The sequence below is a fragment of the Nothobranchius furzeri genome, chromosome 17 (assembly GCF_043380555.1).
Source record: "Nothobranchius furzeri strain GRZ-AD chromosome 17, NfurGRZ-RIMD1, whole genome shotgun sequence".
In the NCBI taxonomy this organism is placed as follows: domain Eukaryota; kingdom Metazoa; phylum Chordata; class Actinopteri; order Cyprinodontiformes; family Nothobranchiidae; genus Nothobranchius; species Nothobranchius furzeri.
The window spans coordinates 20491285-20514336 of record NC_091757.1 but is presented as its reverse complement, the minus strand read 5'-3'; the positions used below and the strand labels follow the sequence as shown (position 1 = coordinate 20514336).

Genomic DNA, 23052 nt, shown 5'->3' with positions numbered 1-23052 from the left:
CGCAGGGGACCTGTTGCTGTCCTCTGGGAACGGGGATTTGGACTGCCTCTTTACGTTTTAGAATGTTTGCCGCAGTAATCTGGGTTTGTGCGTCCTTTACCATCAGGATGCATATGGTTGTCATTTTGCGGATCATTTCCACTCTGTTCCTTCAGAGCTTTGCTGAAGTTATGGTGAGTTGCCCAGACTTTGTTTCTCTGCTTCACCAATTTTCAGTTTTAAAAAATGTTTTTAAGTCAGAGAACTTTGACCTCTGACCCTGTTCCACAGGCACTAAGTGAATGTCCGTCTGAGTGCTCTTGCAGCCCCTCACCCCCACAGTGCCCACTCGGTGTCAGCTGGGTTATGGACCACTGCGGATGCTGTAAAATCTGTGCTCGGCAGTTCAATGAAGACTGCAGTGCCATTGACCCGTGTGACCACATTAAAGGTCTGCAGTGCCACCTGGGGGCTGGAGGAGACCCTGACAGAGGTCTGTGTCGAGGTGAGAGGGGAGATTTCCTTAGGACACAGTTGGATTTTGGGTTTTCTGTCTTAACCTTTTAAATGGCTTTTAATTTCAAGCTAGAATCATAGAATAACTGAAGGTTCCTTATTCTAATATTAGGGGCAATTCATTATTTGCAGAGATGGATGACATGGTGGCTATTGCATCAGATCAACTCATACATTCTTTTAAAATGGGTATTTGCACACCATACAGCTGATGTGGTTGTGGTAAATTTCATTATCAAATAGTTAAATATAAAATAAAACACATCAGAGTTTCAATCTATATATTTTGTCTCATGACATGTAAAAATAAAACTAAATAAAGTTAATGAAAATATAAACTAAGATAATCATAATAAAGAAAATTAGCCATTCAGAGATATCTTTGAACCTTTCAAAGAAGTCTAAACAAGGTGACAGCTGTTTATGAAATTTGTTTACGGATCCACGTATGGTGCATTTAATTTTTCCATCAGCTCCATGCAGGATGTAAAACTTAAAACCCATTGTGAATGCAAGGGGGAGCAGAATCCTTCCACGTGAGTAACATTGCTCATCTGGTTAGTAATTGTGACAAACTTAACACTCTAAATCTGGAGGTTGGTGGGTCAGAGCTTGGGACAAATCTAAAAATAGCACAAATTGGATCTGGAGTAATTTGACGCTGCAGGACATCAGACATTGTATGAAAAACAAAGTTCCAAAAACTGGTGATTGAAGGACAGGACCAGTACATGTGGAACAGTGTACCAGGAGCACTATCACATCTCTGACAGGTTGGGTCTAACTGCAGATATACTGTATGCGTGCCGGCTTAACCCTGGACAGGTGTACACAGTGAACTAGCTTGAATGGAGTTAGGCCAAGGGCGTCAGTTTGTTTTCAGAATTGCTGGGGACAATAACCGTACACTTGAGTGGGGCTTAAAAATTGCTGGGGACAATAAAGTAGGCTAGCACAGGGGTCGGCGGCTCTGGAGCCGCATGCGGCTCCTCCATCCATCTGATGCGGCTCTCTGTGTTTGTAAAATAATGAATGGATATTTAAATAAAATGCTTCATATTTTACTGCATTAATTTTACATCTGTATGCCAATTCTAAATGTAAAGATTGTCTGCGTAAACCTGAACAGGTCCAACCCGGTCTTACTGTGAGACCGGGTTGACGGGTCACGCTTGTGCGTAATCATATCGGCGCTTCTGAGCTGCTTTCCGACCTTCCCCACCTACAAAGTTTAATTACAACAATCAAACGTGACAGAGCCTGGATTTGTATTCTGAACAGTCTAAACATGTTTTAAAAAGAAACGTATGACAAAAGTGGCACCTGCTCAGTAAAATATTATTGAAGGCAGAGACGGGCTACAGCTTCTGGATCCACTTAATTTAATCGTTTTATTGATTATCTTTTTATGAAAGATAACTTTGACGTACACGAGCGACCAGGAGCGTTGCAAGCTTTTCAAAAGTGTGGGAGATGTTGTCTGTGCCTAAAATAATTTGATGTTATTCACCTTGTTAGTTTGATTTCCATTTAGTGGAGCAGGTGCGAATTTTAGAAGCGTCATGCATGTCTCCGTTTCAAACATGTTTAAACTGTTCAGAATACAAATCCAGGCTCTGTCTCGTTAGATTGGTGTAACTAAAGTTTGTACTGAATGAAACTTTACATTAAACCATGTTGAAAAGAAAAGGATCAGATTAAATCGTTTCCCCCTTACAGTCACGGACTACAGTGCAGTGCGCGTGACTCTGGGGTTAATCAGGTTTAGTTGTTTCTCTTTGCAACAATCTTCACAAGAAGGCAAAAGAGTTAAATGACAGGTTACAGATATTTACATTAGACTGTTTATTTTGATGGATAACTCAAGGATGTTGGTTGATTTCCTCCCACTGAAGCGGTCTGGAAACCCGGTCTCTCTGAGGGATGTGTCACTTGGAAAAATGTTATTTTTATGAAATTATGAAAGTTTGGCTGAATAGCGCTTGTTCCTGTCTCCAATATGGAGACGCATGATGCATCCAGTCGCCTCTTCAGCTCAGAAAGCTCCTGTAGAGACATTTGATCACGCACAAAGTTTATGTGGAGCAGAAGCGGTCGGGCCACGGCAGGTGAAACGTTCCTAGCCTACATGAAGTGAAATTGTTTAATTGTAACATTAATATGTTACTGGACACACTGGTCTGGTTGGTTAGACCAGTGTTTGAAGTGGAAAACACACACACACACACACACACACACACACACACACACACACACACACACACACACACACGCACACCAATTAAAATAATGCTGATAGCGTGGACTAGAAGACAGGTGATGGTTTACGTATTTAAATGATCAGGCTGCTGTAAAATGTAATCTCCACCCACATCCAGACACAATTCTCCTCTATTCTTTCTCTAGTTGCTCTGCTCTTGTCTGGGCTGACGTAGCTGACTGTGCGCGCGGTGCGCCTAGTGGCTGTGATGCACATTTTATGCATTTGGAGAGGTGGGCTGGATGTGTTGCTTTTACTGGAAGATGGTCCACTTAACGCACGGGTGTAGACTACATATTAATGACAAATGAATGAAAATTAAATTGGGAGTTTTTACTTCATATTTTAGAAATAAAAATGATGGGGGAACACATTTATGACGTCTTTTTAAACAAAAATTTCTAGCGCGACCTGCCTGCTTCACTTAAGTCACTGCTTATTAAGGTCCGTCCAAAATTACCGTGGCCCACCCAAAAATGAAAACCTGGTGCCGCGCCTGTTATAAACCTCTGCAAATTATTGTTCTTCACTTGATCAAACTCAGACTTTGTACAGCTAATGTCAAGATGTAAAATTATGAATTCAGTCGAGCTCTTCCGTCCCTCCCTCTCCTGCTCTCCTTGAACCCGACATCGGCTGTCAGAATAGGGGAGGTGAAGAAGGAGATGAGGCAAACAGAGTGAGTGCGACCTAAAGAAACCAGACTGGAGTGGAGGTGAGCAAAACAGCTGGAAAAGTGTGGGTGTTGCATCCCCCACGGGTGCGACGCCCATGGTACCGGCTGCTGTCACCTGGTTGTGAGCAGCGCTCTGCTGTCTGAGGGTAGGCCCCGCCCACAACGCTGCGCTGCTGTGGCTCCCAGTGTTTTCATTACTGTGGGGAACGGGTAATAATGGCTCTTTGATGGGAACAGGTTGCCGACCCCTGGTATAAGATCTGAGCTGGTAAAACAAAAATCCTCATCAGCAGGCTTTTTTGAAAGTGGGGGGGACACAGCTGCCAATCACAAATTTTGCCGGGGACATGTCCCCGGCGTCCCCGGTTAAAATGACGCCTAACTGTTAGGCACACATTGATATGGAGTGAATTTGTCCTAAGATAGAATCCCATAACGGGAAAGTTAAGGTCTTGTTCTCTTTTGTATCTGATGGTGAATATTGAGGGGCATTGTATATCTGAGATTAAATTGTACAGAATTGATGTTACACCCCTAACAGTTTGTCAACTGGATTATCTGGAGATTTCTGAGGAAACTGCTGTAAGAGTCTGTACATAATGGGGGGGGGCTGGTGCCTATCTCCAGCAGTCAACGGGAAATCAGGCGGGGTACACCCTGGACAGAGACCCAGTCCATGGCAGGGCAACACAGAGACACACAGGACAAACAATCACACACACACACACACACACACACACACACACACCTAAGGACAATTTGGACAGATCAATCAACCTAACAGTCATGTTTTTGGACTGTGGGAGGAAGCCGGAGAATCCCGAGAGAACCCACGAATGCACAGGGAGAACATGCAAACTCCATGCAGAAAGATCCCAGGCCGGGAAGCGAACCCAGGACCTTCTTGCTACAAGGCAACAGCTCTAACCACTGCGTCACTGCGCAGCCGGGGGGGGGGGGGGGGGGGGGTGTACATAAGTGAATTGATAATTACATACAGGTTCCTATTGTATTTTGTTCTTCTGAAGCACCTCGTAGTTTTTGATCCTGAGAGGCGCTTAGTGTTGTGGAGTAATGTAATACTTGTACCGCTGTTACCTATTTAGAATACTAACTATGAGCAACTGTATTCTGGATACAGTTACTAATTTTAACCATGGTATTTAGAATATAGTTACTTTCGTATTACCATTGGAATACTTGTGTGTTTTTCACTTTTCACCAGATAGATGAATAATTTTAGGTGAATATATTTTGGACATTGTTTGCGGTGTATGGACGACTCTCAGCATGGGGTGGGATCTATGGTCCTTCTCTGCATGCTATTGGACACAAAACAATGTGACATACTCAACGCCATGGATGTCATGTATGGTCTGCCATACTCTGTGAAAAAAAATACAAATACATCCTTTTTCAAAATAAACTTAAGTATCTGTATCGCCTCCTGACTCGAAGAATAACCCAAGTTTAACAGCGTCTTTCTCACATTACCTTGGTTTTACACACAATATTTAGAAGAGTTTTGTTTATATTACATTTTCTTGCATATCTGTCATTTTGTTTTGTGAAATTGTGAAATGCAAAGGGTAAGCAAAATGCATGTGCATGTAAGTATGTATTTATATATAAATGTATATAACCCGGTGTTGTATGTATGTATATATATATATATCCATATACCCCCAAGGTATCTTAGCTGTTCCTAGAACTGCACTTTTCTGGACTGAGATGTCTGATGTTTTTTCCTGGGACCTGCTTTAGCCACTCCTCCAGTTTGGGGGTGACTGCCACGAGTGCCCCCAATGACCATGGGCACCACCAATGTCTTCACTCTCCAGGCTTTCTCACATTCTTCTTTGAGGTCCTGGTACTTCTTTAATTTCTCGTGTTCCTTTTTCCTGATGTTGCCATCACTTGATATTGCCACATCAACCACAATGGCTGTCCTCTGTTGTTTGCCCACCACCACGATGTCCGGTTGGTTTACCATCACTGTTTTATCAGTCTGGATCTGAAAGTCCCACAGGAGCTTGGCTCTACTTTTGTCCACTACCTTAGGGGGTGTTACCCACTTTGACCTTGGGGCTTCCAGTCCATACTTCATACTATGCCATCCACTTGGTTGTGGTATTCCATGCACTGTATGCTTTCCCGGCAGCATCTTACACCCTGCAGTTATGTGGTGGATTGTCTCAGGAACCTCTTTGCATAGCCTACACCTTGGGTCTTATCTGGTGTTGTAGATTTTGGCCTCTGTTGCTCTGGTGTTCAGGGCCTGTTCCTATGCAGCCATGATGAGCCTCTGTGCTGTCCTTCAGACCAGCTCTTTCTAGCTTTTGGTAGGATTTCTTGATATCAGCCACTTCAGTTATCTGTCTGTGGTACATCCCAATAGGGGTTTGTCCTCGCATTATGGTATTTCCAGCATCTCCTCCTCCGTCATTGTCTGACATTGACTAAGCATGTCATCTATTGGGGCCTTGTCCTTGATGTACGTATGGATCTTGGATGTTTCATCCTGGACAGTGGCTCTCACACTTTAGTCCTCGACCTCCTACCTTATGACTAGTGTACAGTCTCAAGGTGCTGGATTTGGAATCCTCCATGCATGGTTAGGAGCGCCCGTGTCTTGACGTCTGTGGTCTGTATTTTCTCCTTACACACACATATATATATATATATATATATATATATATATATATATATATATATATATATATATATATATATATATATATATATATATATGTATGTGTGTGTGTGTGTGTGTATATATGTGCATATATATATATATACATATATATATATATGTATATATATATATATATATATATATATATATATGTATATATGTATATATGTATATATATATATATATATATATATATATATAATGTATATATGTATATATATATATATATATATATATATATATATATATATATATATATATATATATATATATATATATATATATATATACCGTCACCTTATCGTGGTGGAGGAGTTTGAGTGCCCTAATGATCCTAGGAGCTATGTTGTCTGGGGCACTTAGTGCCCCTGGTAGGGTCTCCTATGACAAATTGGTCTTAGGTGAAGGGTGAGACAAAGAACGGTTCGAAGGATCTTTCATGGCGGTTAAAACGAAGAGTCGGAGTACCCGGCCCGGAGGGTCCCACCCTGGAGCCAGGCCTGGGGTTGGGGCCCGTGAGCGAGCGCCTGGTGGCCGGGCTTTCGCCCATGGGGCCCGGCCGGGCCCAGCTCGAACCGGATACATGGGCTCGTCCAACTGTGGACCCACCACCCGCAGGAGGAACATGAAGGGTCCGGTGCAATGCGAATCGGGTGGCAGACCAAGTTGGGAGCCTTGGCGGTCGATTCCCCGGACAAGAAAACTAGTTTTTGGGACATGGAACGTCACCTCGCTGGCGGGGAAGGAGCCGGAGCTTGTGGCAGAGGTTGAGCGGTACCGGCTAGATATAGTCGGACTCACCTCGACACATTGCATTGGCTCTTGAACCCGAGACCTGGAGAGGGGTTGGACACTCTACTTTGCTGGAGTTGCTCCGGGTGAGAGGCGGAGGGCTGGGGTTGGCTTTTTGTTAGCCCCGAGACTCTCTGCCTGTGTGTTGGGGTTTACCCCGGGGGACAAGAGGGTAGCTTCCTTGCGCCTTCGGGTCGGGGAACGGGTCCTGACTGTTGTTTGTGCTTATGGGCCAAATATCAGTTCAGAGTACCCACCCTTTTTGGAGTCCCTGGGACGAGTGCTAGATAGTGCTCCATCAGGGGACTCCATTGTCCTGCTGGGGGACTTCAATGCTCACGTGGGCAATGACAGCTTGACCTGGAGGGGTGTGATTGGGAGGAACGGCCCACCTAATCTGAACTCGAGCGGTGTTTTGTTATTGGACTTCTGTGCAAGCCGCAGTTTGGCCATAACGAACACCATGTTCGAACATAAGGATGCCCACCGGTACACTTGGTACCAGGGCAGCCTAGGTCACACGTCGATGATAGATTTTGTAGTCGTATCATCTGACCTGCGGCCGTATGTTTTGGACACCCGAGTGAAGAGAGGGGCGGAGCTGTCAACTGATCACCACCTGGTGGTGAGTTGGATCAGATGGCAAGGGAACATGCCGCGTAGACCTGGCAGACCCAAACGCATAGTGAGGGTCTGCTGGGAACGCCTGGCAGAAGAACCTGTCAAGACGGTCTTCAACTCCCACCTCCGGCAGAGCTTTGACCACGTCCCGAGAGCAGTGGGGGACATTGAGTCCGAGTGGGCCTTGTTCCACTCTGCGATTGTCGAGGCGGCTGTTGCTAGCTGTGGTCGTAAGGTGGCCGGTGCCAGTCGTGGTGGCAACCCCCGTACCCGCTGGTGGACACCAGAGGTTCGGGGAGCCGTCAAGCTGAAGAAGGAGGCCTACAGGGCGTGGCTGGTCAGTGGGTCTCTGGAGGCAGCAGACAGGTACCGGATAGCCAAGCGGGGTGCAGCAGTGGCAGTTGCCGAGGCAAAATCTCGGGCGTGGGAGGAGTTTGGTGAGGCCATGGAGAAAGACTATCGATCGGCTCCAAAGAGGTTCTGGCAAACTGTCCGGCGCCTCAGGAGGGGAAGGCAGCAACTCGCTAACACTGTTTACTGTGGGGATGGGGAGCTGCTGACGTCAACTGAGGCTATAGTCGGACGGTGGAGGGAATACTTTGAGGAGCTCCTCAATCCCACCAATGCGCATTCCGAGGAGGAACCAGAGCTGGGAGGCCTGGGGATGGACTGTCCGATCTCGGGGGCAGAAGTTGCTGAGGTAGTCAAACAACTACACAGCGGCGGAGCCCCGGGGGCGGATGAGGTTCGTCCTGGGTATCTCAAGGCTATGGATGTTGTAGGGCTGTCATGGTTGACACGTCTCTACAACATTGCGTGGTCATCGGGGGCAGTTCCTAGGGAGTGGCAGACCGGGGTGGTGGTCCCCATCTTTAAGAAGGGTGACCTGAGGGTGTGTTCCAACTATAGGGGGATCACACTCCTCAGCCTCCCTGGAAAGGTCTACTCCAAGGTACTGGAGAGGAGGGTCCGATCGATAGTTGAATCTCAGATAGAGGAGGAGCAATGTGGTTTTCGTCCTGGCCGTGGAACTGTGGACCAGCTCTATACCCTTGCAAGGGTGATGGAGGGGGCATGGGAGTTTGCCCAACCAATCCACATGTGCTTTGTGGATTTGGAGAAGGCTTATGACCGTGTCCCCAGGGGCACCCTGTGGGGGACGCTCCAGGAGTATGGGGTGGGTGGCTTTCTGTTAAGGGCCATTCAGTCCCTTTACCAGAGGAGCGTGAGTTTGGTCCGCATAGCCGGTAGTAAGTCGGACCTGTTCCCAGTGAGGGTTGGACTCCGCCAGGGCTGCCCTTTGTCACCGGTTCTGTTCATCACTTTTATGGACAGAATTTCTAGACGCAGCCGTGGTGTGGAGTGTGTCGAGTTTGGTGGCAGGAGAATCTCGTCTCTGCTTTTTGCGGATGATGTGGTCCTCCTAGCTTCATCCAGCTCTGACCTTCAGCTCTTGCTGGGTAGGTTCGCGGCCGAATGTGAAGCGGCTGGGATGAGGATCAGCACCTCCAAATCTGAGACCATGGTTCTCGACCGGAAAAGGGTGGCTTGCCACCTCCGGGTCGGGGGAGAGGTCCTACCTCAAGTGGAGGAGTTTAAGTATCTCGGGGTCTTGTTCACGAGTGAGGGTAGGAGGGATCGGGAGATCGACAGGCGGATTGGTTCGGCGTCTGCAGTGATGCGGACGCTGAGCCGATCTGTCGTGGGGAAGAGGGAGCTGAGCCAGAAAGCCAGGCTCTCGATTTACCGGTCGATCTACGTCCCAATCCTCACCTATGGTCATGAGCTTTGGGTAATGACCGAAAGAACGAGATCGCGGATACAAGCGGCCGAAATGAGTTTCCTCCGTAGGGTGGCCGGGCTCAGCCTTAGAGATAGGGTGAGGAGCTCGGACATTCGGGAGGGACTCGGAGTAGAACCGCTGCTCCTCCGGATCGAAAGGAGCCAGTTGAGGTGGTTTGGGCATCTGGTCAGGATGCCTCCTGGACACCTCCCCGGGGAGGTGTTTCGGGCATGTCCTGCCGGCAGAAGGCCCCCGGGTCGACCCAGGACACGTTGGAGAGGTTACATCTCCAATCTGGTCCGGGAACGCCTTGGGGTCCTGCCGGAGGAGCTGGTGGACAAGGCCGGGGAGAGGACGGCCTGGAGCTCCCTAGTTGGGATGCTGCCCCCGCGACCCGGACCCGGATAAGCGGAGGAAGACGACGACGACGATATATATATGTATGTATGTATATATATGTATGTATATATAGGTCCTTCTAAAAATTAGCATGTTGTGATGAAGTTCATTATTGTCTGTAATGTACTGATAACATTAGACTTCCATATATATTAGATTCATTACACACAACTGAAGTAGTTCAAGCCTTTTGTTACTCCCCTCGAGTCTTAATAAAGCTCAACTTGTTCTTTGGTTTTTACTGACATTTATTTTGGACAGGAGGATTCTTCGACATGTCTTAACATGTAATGATGTCCAACCACAGCCAATACAATGCCGTCAGAACTAAAAAGAAATACAAACTTAAATGAATATTCTTAATAAAGTCAATAAGAATTATATGATGAACATGTCAACAAATCGATCAATAAAATACACGTTACACTTAACACTGCGGTAACTGCACTAGAATATCACGCAAATTTACATAATTTACATATACAACGATAATAAACAAAAGAAAACATTTACCTCATTGGCCTCAAAGGGAATAAACTTTAATCCTTACGCCGTGAGGTAGTCCAAAAAAGGCACTCTTTTATTTAACTTACTGCAGACGTGCAACCTCGTGACTCGTCTCTTAATTGCTTGCTGAGTGTGCCAAGAAAAATGTCCCCTTAGCAACAACGGATGGAACTATAGAAAAGGTTCCCATCTAATTGCACAGTTAACACAAATACACATTTAAACATATAAATCTAATGAACAGAACATGAATTACTATTGAAATATTATTTCTCAATCTTTCAACTACTAATTGTTTCAACATTAAATCCAATAAAATGAACTTAAATGCGAGAGTTGCCTTTGACGGCAGCTACACTCCCACCAATCACTTGTGATTTTACCCATGAACGTATGAAATGTACACTAATCTGCTTCTAACAATGTCACAGTTTTGTGTATAGGTCTGTCAAGTAGAACTGGTTTACTCAGTCTCTTTCCATGATCATCTAACAATGAGTCACTCATTAACAGTTGTACTTTGCGTATACATCCATCTTCACTCGGGTGTATGGCAACAACTTTGGCCAACTTCCAGTCGTTTCTCGATGCTTGGTCATCTTGTACGATCACTATGTCATTGACCTTCGCATTTCTGTTTGTTTTGTGCCACTTTTGTCTTTGTTGTAGGCTCAATAAGTACTCTTTCTTCCATCTGTGCCAAAACTCATTGGCCAAGTACTGGACTCTACGCCATCTTTTGCGAAGATACAAATCTTCCTTTACAAAGTCACCTGGTGGTGGCAGTATTACTGACGACTTCATGGTCAACAGAAGATTAGGTGTAAGTGGCTGAGGTCCAGTAGGATCGTTGAGTAGATGTGGAGTAATAGGTCTGCTGTTAACTATCGCCATCACTTCATAAAGATAGGTTCTTAGTGATGAACTGTCCAATGATCTGGATGACTGATCCAGAATGGTTGTCAATACACTTCGGATCGTACGAATTTGCCTTTCCCAGGCTCCACCCATATGACTGGCAGACGGAGGATTCATCACAAACTCGCAGCCTAGCTGTTTCAGACTTTCCTGATCCATTTCCTTTACTGCTTCCAGAAACTCACGTCTGGCTCCAACAAAATTGGTGCCATGATCGGACTGCAACTGACGTACATTCCCACGCAAAGCGATGAAAGAACGCAGTGAGTTTAGAAAAGCGTCGGTTGACATGTCATCGAGTAGCTCTATGTGCACTGCACGAGAGCATAGACAGGTAAACAGAAGCCCGTAACGCTTCAGTTCTTTTCTTCCTTCTTTAATGTAGTACGGGCCGAAACAATCCATCCCACAATACGTGAAGGGAGGAGTTGTCTCCATTCTCTCACTTGGTAGGTTTGCCATCTTTTGCTCTTCTGTTCGACGTCTGAATTTCCTGCACTTAATACAGTTGTGGATAAAGGATGATACTGCTTGACTGCATCCTAGTATCCATATTCCATTTGATCTCAGCTCATTCATCGTCATGCCCCGTCCTTGATGTTTCACCCGCTGATGATAGTGATCAATCAGTAACTTTGCGATATGGCAAGTCTTTGGTAAGATGACTGGGTGCTTGACGTGTGGCTCCAAAGTAGAACGCTCTAATCTACCTCCAACTCTAAGAACATCATTCTCATCCAGGAAGGGATCGAGTCGATAGAGTCCATTTGTTCTGTCCTTGGGTAGATCCTTTCGCATTTGAAGTGCTTTGATTTCCTTGCAAAAGACTGATCCTTGTACAATGGATATGATTTTAAGCTCGGCCTCTTTCCTTTCTTCAAGGTTAGTGGCTTTATTGCTTCTCCTTTCCAAGCCCTTTAACTCTTTCACAAATCTGAGAAGTCTTGCCATAGCTTTAACCAACCTTGACCAACTGGAGAATTTCCGAAAACGTTCTGCCAAAGAATCTGTTTCTGTAGTTGTATGGAGTACACCAGCTTTGCGTACTTCTGGATCCTCTGCATCAAGTTTACCCACCTTGACTTCTTCGAGGGGAAGTTTCTCTTGCCAAAGAAAACTTGGACCACTGAAACAGTTGGAGGCATTGAGGTCTTTTGCCTTCAGTCCGCGCGACGCATGGTCAGCTGGATTGAGATCTGATGCCACAAACTTCCATTGCATCGGTTGAGTGCTTTCCTTAATACGCTGAATGCGATTTGCAACGAAAACATGGAAACGTCTCGCATCATTGTTGATATATCCCAAGACAACTTGAGAATCTGTCCAGAAGGATTCTTGAGCATCTTCTAGCTCCAACTTTGCTTTGAGCATGTCCCTAATCCGCACTGCTACAACTGCTGCAGACAGCTCTAATCTTGGAACCGTAGTAACCTTCGTGGGTGCTACTCTGGACTTGGCAAAGACAAGAGAGCAGTGGACTTGTCCTGCTTCATTGACAGCTCTCAGGTACGTACAAACACCATACCCTGAAACACTTGCATCTGAGAAATGGTGAAGCTCGTACTTCTGAACTGTTTGAAAATCTCTGGGCAGGTAACATCTGTCAATCTTGACATCTGCTAGATTTTTTAGATCCAACAACCAGCACTCCCACAGTGACTTCAGATCACTTGCGAGTGGTTCGTCCCAATCTGCTTTCTCACGACACATCTGCTGTAGTATCTGCTTCCCAAGTAGAACAAAAGGTGCCACAAAGCCAAGTGGATCGTAAATGGAGGCTACCGTGGACAACACTCCTCTTCTGGAAAGTGGCTGCTCGTTCACAACTACTCAAAACTGGAAATTTTCTGAGTCAATGCACCATTTGACACCTAGGGCTCTTTCAATTTGTTGCTCACCCAGTGACAAGTCTTTTCTTACTGTATCTGCACAATCTTCTTCCGGCAGCGAATGAAGTACTTGCTTACTGTTTGAAACAAACTTGTGAAGTCGCAAGCCTCCTGTGCTGCAAAGTTCCTTTGCTTCCTTCACCAAACGAATTGCCTCATCTTCCGAGTGGAAACTGATAAGACCATCGTCCACATAAAAATTTCGCTCAATGAACCTTATGGTAGCTTCACTGAACTTGCCTTGACCTTGTGCAGCAATATACTTGAGACCAAAGTTTGCACAGGCAGGGGAAGAAGCAACTCCAAACAGGTGTACGCGCATGCGATAGACAGATGGAGTAGAGTTGAAGTCTCCAGTGTCCCACCACAAGAAGCGAAAGTAATCTTGATCTTCTTCTCTGACTCTGAATTGATGAAACATGCGCTCAATGTCGCACATCACTGCAACTGGACCTTTCCGAAATCGACACAGGACCCCCACCAGAGAGTTGGTTAACTCTGGCCCTGTAAGCAGGTAGTCGTTCAAGGAAGCTCCCTCGTACTTTGTTGAACAATCAAACACCACCCTTATCTTGCCAGGCTTTTGTGGATGATACACTCCATGGTGTGGAATGTACCAGGCAGGGCTTTTGTCCAGGTCTACAGAGGGAACTCTTTCAGCATCACCACGCTCTATAGTCTCTCTCATGAACTCTGTGTAGTCTTTGTGGTATTGCTTGTCCTTCTCAAATCTTCTCTTCAAATATTTGAGTCTGTGTTCGGCACAACTCCGGTTGTTTGCCAGACTTGGTCTGTCTTGCTTAAATGGCAAAGGTAACTCACAGTGTCCATCTGCTTTCATCTTCACTCCTTCCAATATGGAGATGAACCTTAAATCTTCTTGAGAGAAGTGTGAATCTTCCACCTTTCTTTCATTGAAGTCGGACTCGAGCACCTTAATTACATCTGCGGATGTGACCACCTCTTTGACTTGTGTGCGACAGATGTATTGCACTTCTTTGACCAACTGCTTAGCTGACTGATTAGGTGTCACTTCCTTGACAATGATTTTGTGGCTACATCCTATGGCATCCCCATAGTCAACACATGGATTAGTTCCTCCAACTATTGTCCAGCCAAGGTCTGTTCTTTGGGCAAAAGGTTCATTATCTTCTCCTGCCACAACTTCTCTGGGTACCAACACTTGTGAGCAATTGCAACCTATGAGCAGGCCTACTTCACATTCAATCAGTGGAGCGATTTCTTCAGCCAGGTGCTCTAAGTGTGGCCACGCTCTTGCTGTCCTTTGTGTGGGAATATGACTCAAATTTGCAGGAATAAACTCTCTTGTGTATGTCACAGGAATAGGAATTCTCCTTGAAGAATAGAAACCTCTGACCTGTAATCCAAACAACCTTTGACTTGGTTCTAAAGTATCTTTAGAAGACATTGTCGAGAGCTTTAACTGCACACATGTCTTCTCTGCATCTAGAGCATCTGCCTTTTCTTCCAAGACGAATGTCGTGTCACTTTGGCTGTCAAGAAGAGCATAGAGAAGAATCTCATGTTCAGGATTGCTTATTGTGGATAACCAAACTGGAATGATTGTAGATGTGAGATTACTTCTGTCACTTTGAATCACACGGTTTGATATTGCTTCACTTGGTGCTTCCTTGGGTTTGGTTTCTCTACTCTCTTTCATTTGTGGTTCCTTGTCACTTTCTTCCTCTTTCCTTTTCCTTGAGGATTTGTCTCGTTCTTCATGCAAACATGTCGGGTGTTTCCCTTTACATGTGTCACACATCTTTTTCTTTTCACATTTCTTGGATTGGTGTCCAAAGCCTAGACATCCAAAGCACAGTCCCCTGGTTTGCACAAATTTGACTATTTCACTCAAGACCTTGTCCATAAACTTCCTACATGTGTGAATGCTATGATTTGAGTTTTCACAAAACACACATTTTTTTGTGTTGGACGTCTCTTCTGCAGCACTCACTAGCACCTTTACTCCAACACTTCTTGTCTTGGATGATTTCATTTTCTCTTAGTCACCTGCTTTGAGTGCATGAAGCGATGTTACTGGATTGCACGCAATCTTGGCCTCTCTCGCAATAAAGTCAACAAAGTGGCTAAATGTTGGAAAAGAACCATCTCGCTCTTCAATTTCAATAACCTTTCGATTCCATCTTGCTGACAACCAATCAGGTAGCTTGCTTAGCATTCTCTGATTCTCATGGCAGTCGTTCAGAACTTCAAGACCTTTAACCTGAAGCATGGCCGCTTCACATCCTCTGAGAAAATCTGAAAATTCTCGAAGTTCAATGCTATCCTTGTTACCAATCCTTGGCCATGATGTCAACTTATCTCTGAAAGCTTTGGTGATTACAAATGAACTTCCGTATCTTTCCTCCAAAATATTCTATGCTGAGTAATAAGCATGCTCTGTTCCCAACAGAAAATAGCTCTCAACAGCCTTTCGCGCCGGTCCTCCAACATACTTGTGAAGATAGTAAATCTTTTCATTCACTGGGATGTTCTTTCTATCTATCAGCATTTGAAACGACAATTTCCAATCCTTGTACTTGAGAGGATCTCCGTTGAAGACTGTAGGTTCTGGTACTGGCAGGCGACTTATGTGAATGGACTCAGCTAGAGCTTGGGCCAATGTTATGGTACTATCTTCATGTTTGCTTTCTCTTGTTTGTGCCCTTGAGTTGGCTTGTGGCATATCAAACGGCTCTGCATTTGCATTAAGTTGCAAATGTGCAAACTGATTATTCGGTTTGGATGTGACATTTCTCCGTTTACTCCTTTCGTGCAGAATGTCTGATATTTCTTCATCTGAGTTTCCTTCTTCATTGTACACTTTCAGACGTGCTTTAGCAGCATTCATTTTCTTTACTGTTTCTAGCCTTTCAAGCTCTCTTCGCTTTTGCTCTAAGGCCTTCTGTTTCTCAGCATTCTCTGCTTCAAGGATTTCAAGTGCCTTTCTTTCACTTTCCATTTCCTCCATAATCTTCAGAGTTGCTTCAGTAGCCGCAAGCTCTGCAGCTCTTCTTGCCTCTTTACAGACAACTTACTTGAGCTTCTTGATTGCCTGCTATTTGAACTCTTGGATCTTTGAGAACTCGCAGAATTGAATGATGATCCTTTATCACTCCAGTGAACTAATATCTCAGAAAGTTCTTCGTCTTCTTCTGCTGCTAATTTTTCTTGAGTTAGCCTTATGATCTTCTGCGAAACCGCGTCACAGGTATCCACTCTGCGGCGAGTGTCTGCATCAGGAGTTTCATGACTGCGCAGTTCATCATAAACTTGTTTCACTTCTGCCGAGGCATATTCGACTCGGTCAATAAGCTCCTTAAGTTTTGCACTAACAGGTTCCTCAAGTACCTTTTTGCCTTGTTTTGCAACAACTTTCCACCTTTCATAACGAACTTTAAAGCAAGCTTGAAGCTTGTTCACCTTTTCATGATGTAGTGCTTGGCCCTTTTCAGTGAACCTCTTAACTCTTTGACTTTTCCTCAAACTTCCTTCTTTAGTAGCTTTACTTGTGCATGGTTCTTGCAAACTTTCTTGCTCTTCAAAAGCTTCTTGCTGCTCCACAGCTTCAGCGTTACAGCCTTCTTGCTCCATGTCACAGGCAGTCAAAGGTATAATACTGAACTCACAAGTCACCTAGGTCCACTTAAACATGTGAATGGTCACCTTATGAAGCACCTAAGAACTTTAAATTGCGTTACTTTAAAGAGTCTGCTTAAATATATGTCACCATCACTTAAACCAAATAATAAATTGTTCTTCACTTGTAGTTAAACAGAAAATAACTTTCAAAGTCAAACAAAATACTATAATGTGACCTTTAAATATCTAATGCAGTCTTAAAAATAAGCAAAACCCTTATAATCAACTTAAACGTGCCTTAATTGCAGTTACTTAACATACACGACTAATAACATGAAGTTAAACTTTTACTCTCAACCACCACACTTCCCCTTTCACTGCTTGACAGAGTCCCTTTAAGATGAGCTAAAGAAATCTTCTCTCCACATTTAACTTGTATAAACGTGTTACTTATTTCTAGCTTAACAAGCTGCACCACTGGACTCTGGTTGCCTTATGGGATGTCTGTGTGTGTGTTTGGGCGTCTTTAATGCTTGAGAGCGAGACGCGATCTTAATCACGTGACCCAGTGCGCTGTCGGCTCAGCTTCGCTCCCACTCGGCTCCGCTCGCTCAGCTGTCGGCTCGGCTCTGCTGCGGCAGACTTCTTTCTCCTTCTCTCTCCTTCAGCACGAAGCAGGCTGAGTTCTGACTGTTACTCCCCTCGAGTCTTAATAAAGCTCAACTTGTTCTTTGGTTTTTACTGACATTTATTTCGGACAGGAGGATTCTTCGACATGTCTTAACATGTAATGATGTCCAACCACAGCCGATACAATGCCGTCAGAACTAAAAAGAAATACAAACTTAAATGAATATTCTTAATAAAGTCCTTAAGCATTATATGACGAACATGTCAACAAATCGATCAATAAAATACACGTTACACTTAACACTGCGGTAACTGCACTAGAATATCACGCAAATTTACATAATTTACATATACAACGATAATAAACAAAAGAAAACATTTACCTCATTGGCCTCACTCAAAGGGAATAAACTTTAATCCTTACGCCGTGAGGTAGTCCAAAAAAGGCACTCTTTTATTTAACTTACTGCAGACGTGCAACCTCGTGACTCGTCTCTTAATTGCTTGCTGAGTGTGCCAAGAAAAATGTCCCCTTAGCAACAACGGATGGAACTATAGAAAAGGTTCCCATCTAATTGCACAGTTAACACAAATACACATTTAAACATATAAATCTAATGAACAGAACATGAATTACTATTGAAATATTATTTCTCAATATTTCAACTACTAATTGTTTCAACATTAAATCCAATAAAATGAACTTAAATGCGAGAGTTGCCTTTGACGGCAGCTACACCTTTTATTCTTTCTAATATTTATTATTTTGGCGTACAGCTCATGAAAACCCAAACTTCCTATCTCAAAAAATTAGCATATCATGAAAAGGTTCTCTAAACAAGCTACTAACCTAATCATCTGAATCAACAAATTAACTGTAAACACCTGCAAAAGATTCCTGAGGCTTTTAAAAACTCCCAGCCTGGTTCATTACTCAAAACCGCAATCATGGGTAAGACTGCCGACCTGACTGCTGTCCAGAAGGCCATCATTGACACCCTCAAGCAAGAAGGTAAGACACAGAAAGACATTTCTGAACGAATAGGCTGTTCCCAGAGTGCTGTATCAAGGCATCTCAGTAGGAAGTCTGTGGGAAGGAAAAAGTGGCAGAAGGACCGATCCAGACCTAGGGGGACCTGCGGAAGCAGTGGACTGAGTCTGGCGTAGAAACACCCAGAGCCACCGTGTACAGGCGTGTGCAGGAAATGGGCTACAGATGCAACATTCTCTAGGTCAAGCCACTTTTGAACCAGAAACAGTGGCAGAAGCGTCTGACCTGGGCTACAGAGAAGCAGCACTGGACTGTTGCTCTATGGTCCAAAGTACTTTTTTCGGATGAAAGCAAATTTTGCACATCACTCGGAAATCAAGGTGCCAGAGTCTGGAGGAAGACTGGCCAGAGGGAAATGCCAAAATGCCTGAAGTCCAGTGTCAAGTACCCACAGTCAGTGATGGTCTGGGGTGCCATGTCAGCTGCTGGAGTTGGTCCACTGTGTTTTATCAAGGGCAGGGTCAATGCAGCTAGCTATCAGGAGATTTTGGAGCACTTCATGCTTCCATCTGCTGAAAAGCTTTATGGAGATGAAGATTTCATTTTTCATCATGACCTGGCACCTGCTCACAGTGCCAAAACCACTGGTAAATGGTTTACTGACCATGGTATTACTGTGCTCAATTGACCTGCCAACTCTCCTGACCTGAACCCCGTAGAGAATCTGTGGGATATTGTGAAGAGAAAGTTGAGAGACGCAAGACCCAACACTCTGGATGAGCTTAAGGCCGCTATCGAAGCATCCTGGGCCTAATAACACCTCAGCAGTGCCACAGGCTGATTGCCTCCATGCCATGCCGCATTGATGCAGTCATTTCTGCAAAAGGACTCCCGACCAAGTATTGAGTGCATAACTGAACATAATTATTTGAAGGTTGACTTTGTTTTGTATTAAAAACACTTTTCTTTTATTGGTCGGATTAAATATGCAAATTTTTTGAGATAGGAATTTTAGGTTTTCATGAGCTGCATGCCAAAACCATCAATAGTAAATGGTAAATGGCCTGTATTTGATATAGCGCCTTCTAGAGTCCTGGAACCCCCAAGGTGCTTTACAACACAATCATTCACACACACATTCACACACTGGTGTGGATGAGCTACGATGTAGCTACAGCTGCCCTGGGGCGCACCGACAGAGGCGAGGCTGCCGAGCACAGGCGCCACCGGTCCCTCCGATCACCACCAGCAGGCAACGTGGGTTAAGTGTCTTGCCCAAGGACACAACGGCAGTGACAGACTGAGCAGGGCTCGAACCTGCAACCTTCCAATTACGGGGCGAGCACTTAACTCCTGTGCCACCGTCGCCCTCATTATTCTATTATATTAGAAACAATAAAAGGCTTGAACTACTTCAGTTGTGTGTAATTAATCTAATATATATGAAAGTCTAATGTTTATCAGTACATTACAGAAAATAATGAACTTTATCACAATATGCTAATTTTTTGAGAAGGACCTGTATATGTATATATATATATATATATATATATATATATATATATATATATATATATATATGCACACACACACAAGTCCTTCTTAGGGTTCAATAGAGAGATAAATTAAAGTTAAACTCATGACAAATAGATATTTCTTTACCCCTAATCAGCGCATTTAGTATCTGAAAGAAGGCGTGATGTTCTGAGATTCTTGGTAATATCCCTTAACATGGCACGTTCCACTTGGACAAGAATTCATACTATGAGAATATTAAAACAGAGCTCACGAGACAGTGACTCGGTTCTAGAGGAAGCTATGGAACGGCCGTCTGGAGCGAAACCTCTTTAACCCAGGGCATTTTTGACAAGCAGGAGTGGAGGCAGTCTCCACATCAGCTGATAAATGTTTGACAAAAACAGGTCAGGGATTTTTGTGGATTTGGATCGATTTGTGAGCTGTGATGGACTGGCTCTCTGTCCAGGGTGTACCCCGCCTGATTGCCTGTTGACCGCTGGAGTTAGGCACCCCCCCACCCTGCAACCCTACGTGGACAAGCGGGTTCAGAAAATGGATGGATGGATGGATTGGTTTGTGAGCTCTGTCCTTACCAACTACAGCTTGGGGGCACACTCACTGGTAATAACTCCAACCCATGAGAAATAAACAGAAGAAGATATCAGGACATTTTTGTAGCAATGAAAATAAGGGCCAATGAATGTTTGAAAACGTGGTTTCTTATGGGCTACAGGAAATGTCCCTCCAGGTTGCCATGTGCTGCTTTGTGAGGTTCAATGGTCGCTTTCCACATGCTTCCTAATTGTTTTATTCTTGTTGACAGCTAAGGCCCATGGTATGCCCTGTGCTTTTAGTGGCCACATCTACCAACACGGTGAGGACTTCCAGCATGTCTGCCAGCACAAGTGCACGTGTGTGAATGGCGTGGTGGGCTGCATGCCTCTTTGTCCATATCAGCTTCCTCTGCCTCGCTGGCGCTGCTTGAGGCCACGACTAGCCAGGCCCAAGGGTGGCTGCTGTGAGGAGTGGGTCTGTGATGATGACAACCATATCAGTGAGGACCTGAAGGAGCAGCCAATAGGTGGCTTCCAACCAGAGGGCCACCTCCATTCCAATCACATTGATGCCCTGCTGCAGGCCCAGCCTCGGCACCCAGCTGACAGCGAAGGGACAACATTCAGAGGTACACATCCCATCACAACCAAGTTTTGAGTCAGAGGATTTTTTTTCTGTGTGAAACAAGAAAAACTTGTGAACTTCCAGATGTTTCAGTGTTAAGCCTAATTTATACTTGTCCGTCTGCGTTGCGACGGACGCACGCAACGCCATAACCCGCCCTCGCGAGCCTGCTGGAGACGGACGGAGTCGAGCTCTTTCCTAAACATCTGTACATCGAAACGGAGAACGCAAGCTTGTGATCGGTCAAGACGCTGCTGTTGTCTACAGCGCCGCCATTGCTCCCTCAAAAACTTAAATAGAGCTGAGGATAACTAGCGGCAGACACGGAGAAGCTTGAAGAATACCTCGTGGAAAAACTCTAAAAATATGAACGTTTTGTTCCTTCGTGACTGGAGGAGTGAAAAGATTTGCAGCAAGCGTTTTATTTGTGGACGTAAATGACAGGAAACGTGGTGGTGAGCGCATGAAGGTGGGGTGAGGGACAAATTTGTCCATGTTTAAAAGTCTCAGAGAAGGCAAAACGTCCCCGTCCATGCGTAAGTGTCTCTCGCTCGTGGGACTGACGGAGAAGTATAAATTAGGCTTTACTCTGTTTTGTCTCTCCCAGAGGCAGCTTCCTTACCCATGTCTGATGTTTTCCTCGAGCCTCACTGTTCCCTGCAAATCACTGAGTGGACCCCATGCTCTGCCACATGTGGAATGGGCATTTCAAGCAGGGTGACTAATAACAACCCAGACTGTCGGCTGGTCAGAGAAAGCAGGTTGTGCCAGATCCAGCAGTGTGGGTTTCATCTACCAGTGGTTAGAAAGGTAACGAATGTTTCTGTATCTCTGTGTGAATACTGTCCATCAGGGCTGGGACTGTGCAGTGAGTTCATTTCTTTGTCACCTTACAGGGAAAGAAGTGTCAAAGAACTGTTCGTCCACAAGAAGCAGTCAGAGTCTCTTTTGCAGGATGTGCAACAGCACAACGATACCGCCCTCGTACTTGTGGGGGTTGCACCGATGGCCGCTGCTGCACCCCTTCATCCTCCCGCACGGTGCGGCTCCGCTTCAAATGCCCTGACGGAGAGAGCTTCTATTACATCATGTGGATCCAAAGCTGCCATTGCAGCAGAAGCTGCTTCCCATATAGTGGGCTCCTCACGGGCCCTTCAGTCAGCCTCTACAATGACATCCACACCGTCACAGACTGACTGTGCTTTTCTGAGGTTCTGCACCTCTGACCCCTGCTGCCTCTCTGTTGGTCTCGTTGGTGGGGGAGCAATACACTCGCTTGCACTTTAAGTCTCCTGCCCAGATGTTGTCAAATTGTCCACAGCAGAGAGGCTCTGGGAGTCCACTTCCTTGGCTTAGAAGCACTCACACTCCCACACACACACTGACACACATGAATGTTCTCAGGATGCTTAACTGATAGACGACACAGGATGCTCACCTGTTTTTCTCCAGATGATCCTTGTTCCAGAAGCTCCAAACAATCAAAACAGAGAGCCATCAGAGAAGAAGACTTTCCTCCAGCCTGCAGCAGTCCGTCTGTCCCTGATAGGTTACTGAAAATACAGGCCATTTACTAAAACAAATATTTTCTCTTTTATTTAAATTAGGTTATTTTCATTTCAAAGAGGAACAAACAGTTCTCATAAAAACAAAAGCAGCAAACTTTGTGATAAATAAACTGTGTGTCATTCTCTAAACTGTTGTCCGTAGCTGTAAGCGGTTTAAAATTAGACTTTCTCAATGGCGTTTACTGAACATTATCTAAGGGAAAAACTGTAAAAAAGACACATTTTCATTACTGTTGGCAGAAACCATTCACTGCAAAATGATGGACAAACTCTCCATCACCTACAGGAGGATATTTGTTGACATCTTTTTTCAGCTCTGTGCACATGTGCGAGTGGCTGCGTGGCAAAAACAAACACAGTACGACCTGCCATAAATACGTGACGTAAAGTTTTAAGAGTTTGCAGACAAAATGCCAACATATAAACACTTTACCATCTAAAGACCGGAGAATGTTTAGAGAGAAGCTTCGAATCTGTGGTGAGGAAAAATTTAAAGATGTTAAAAAAGCCAATTTGAGCTCTGGGATG

At 44.8% G+C, this 23052-nt stretch overlaps 1 protein-coding gene across 1 annotated transcript; it reads left to right on the top strand.

The window, feature by feature from the left end:
• On the top strand, positions 1 to 22324 carry ccn1l2 (cellular communication network factor 1, like 2). Its single transcript, XM_070546613.1, has 5 exons — positions 1 to 173; positions 271 to 484; positions 20601 to 20960; positions 21564 to 21766; positions 21853 to 22324. Exons 1-5 carry the CDS (start codon positions 63 to 65, stop codon positions 22150 to 22152), a joined length of 1188 nt encoding a protein of 395 aa, XP_070402714.1. The 5' UTR covers positions 1 to 62; the 3' UTR covers positions 22153 to 22324.
• The last annotated feature ends 728 nt before the right edge of the window (positions 22325 to 23052 follow it).

What these genes read in the sequence shown, in the direction of transcription:
- ccn1l2 (XM_070546613.1), top strand. Translation starts at nt 63, where the DNA reads ATGTTTGCCGCAGTAATCTGGGTTTGTGCGTCCTTTACCATCAGGATG. An exon ending in AGAGCTTTGCTGAAGTTATG is followed by an intron (nt 174 to 270) that starts GTGAGTTGCCCA and finishes CCTGTTCCACAG; the next exon opens with GCACTAAGTGAATGTCCGTC. An exon ending in CGAAGGGACAACATTCAGAG is followed by an intron (nt 20,961 to 21,563) that starts GTACACATCCCA and finishes TGTCTCTCCCAG; the next exon opens with AGGCAGCTTCCTTACCCATG.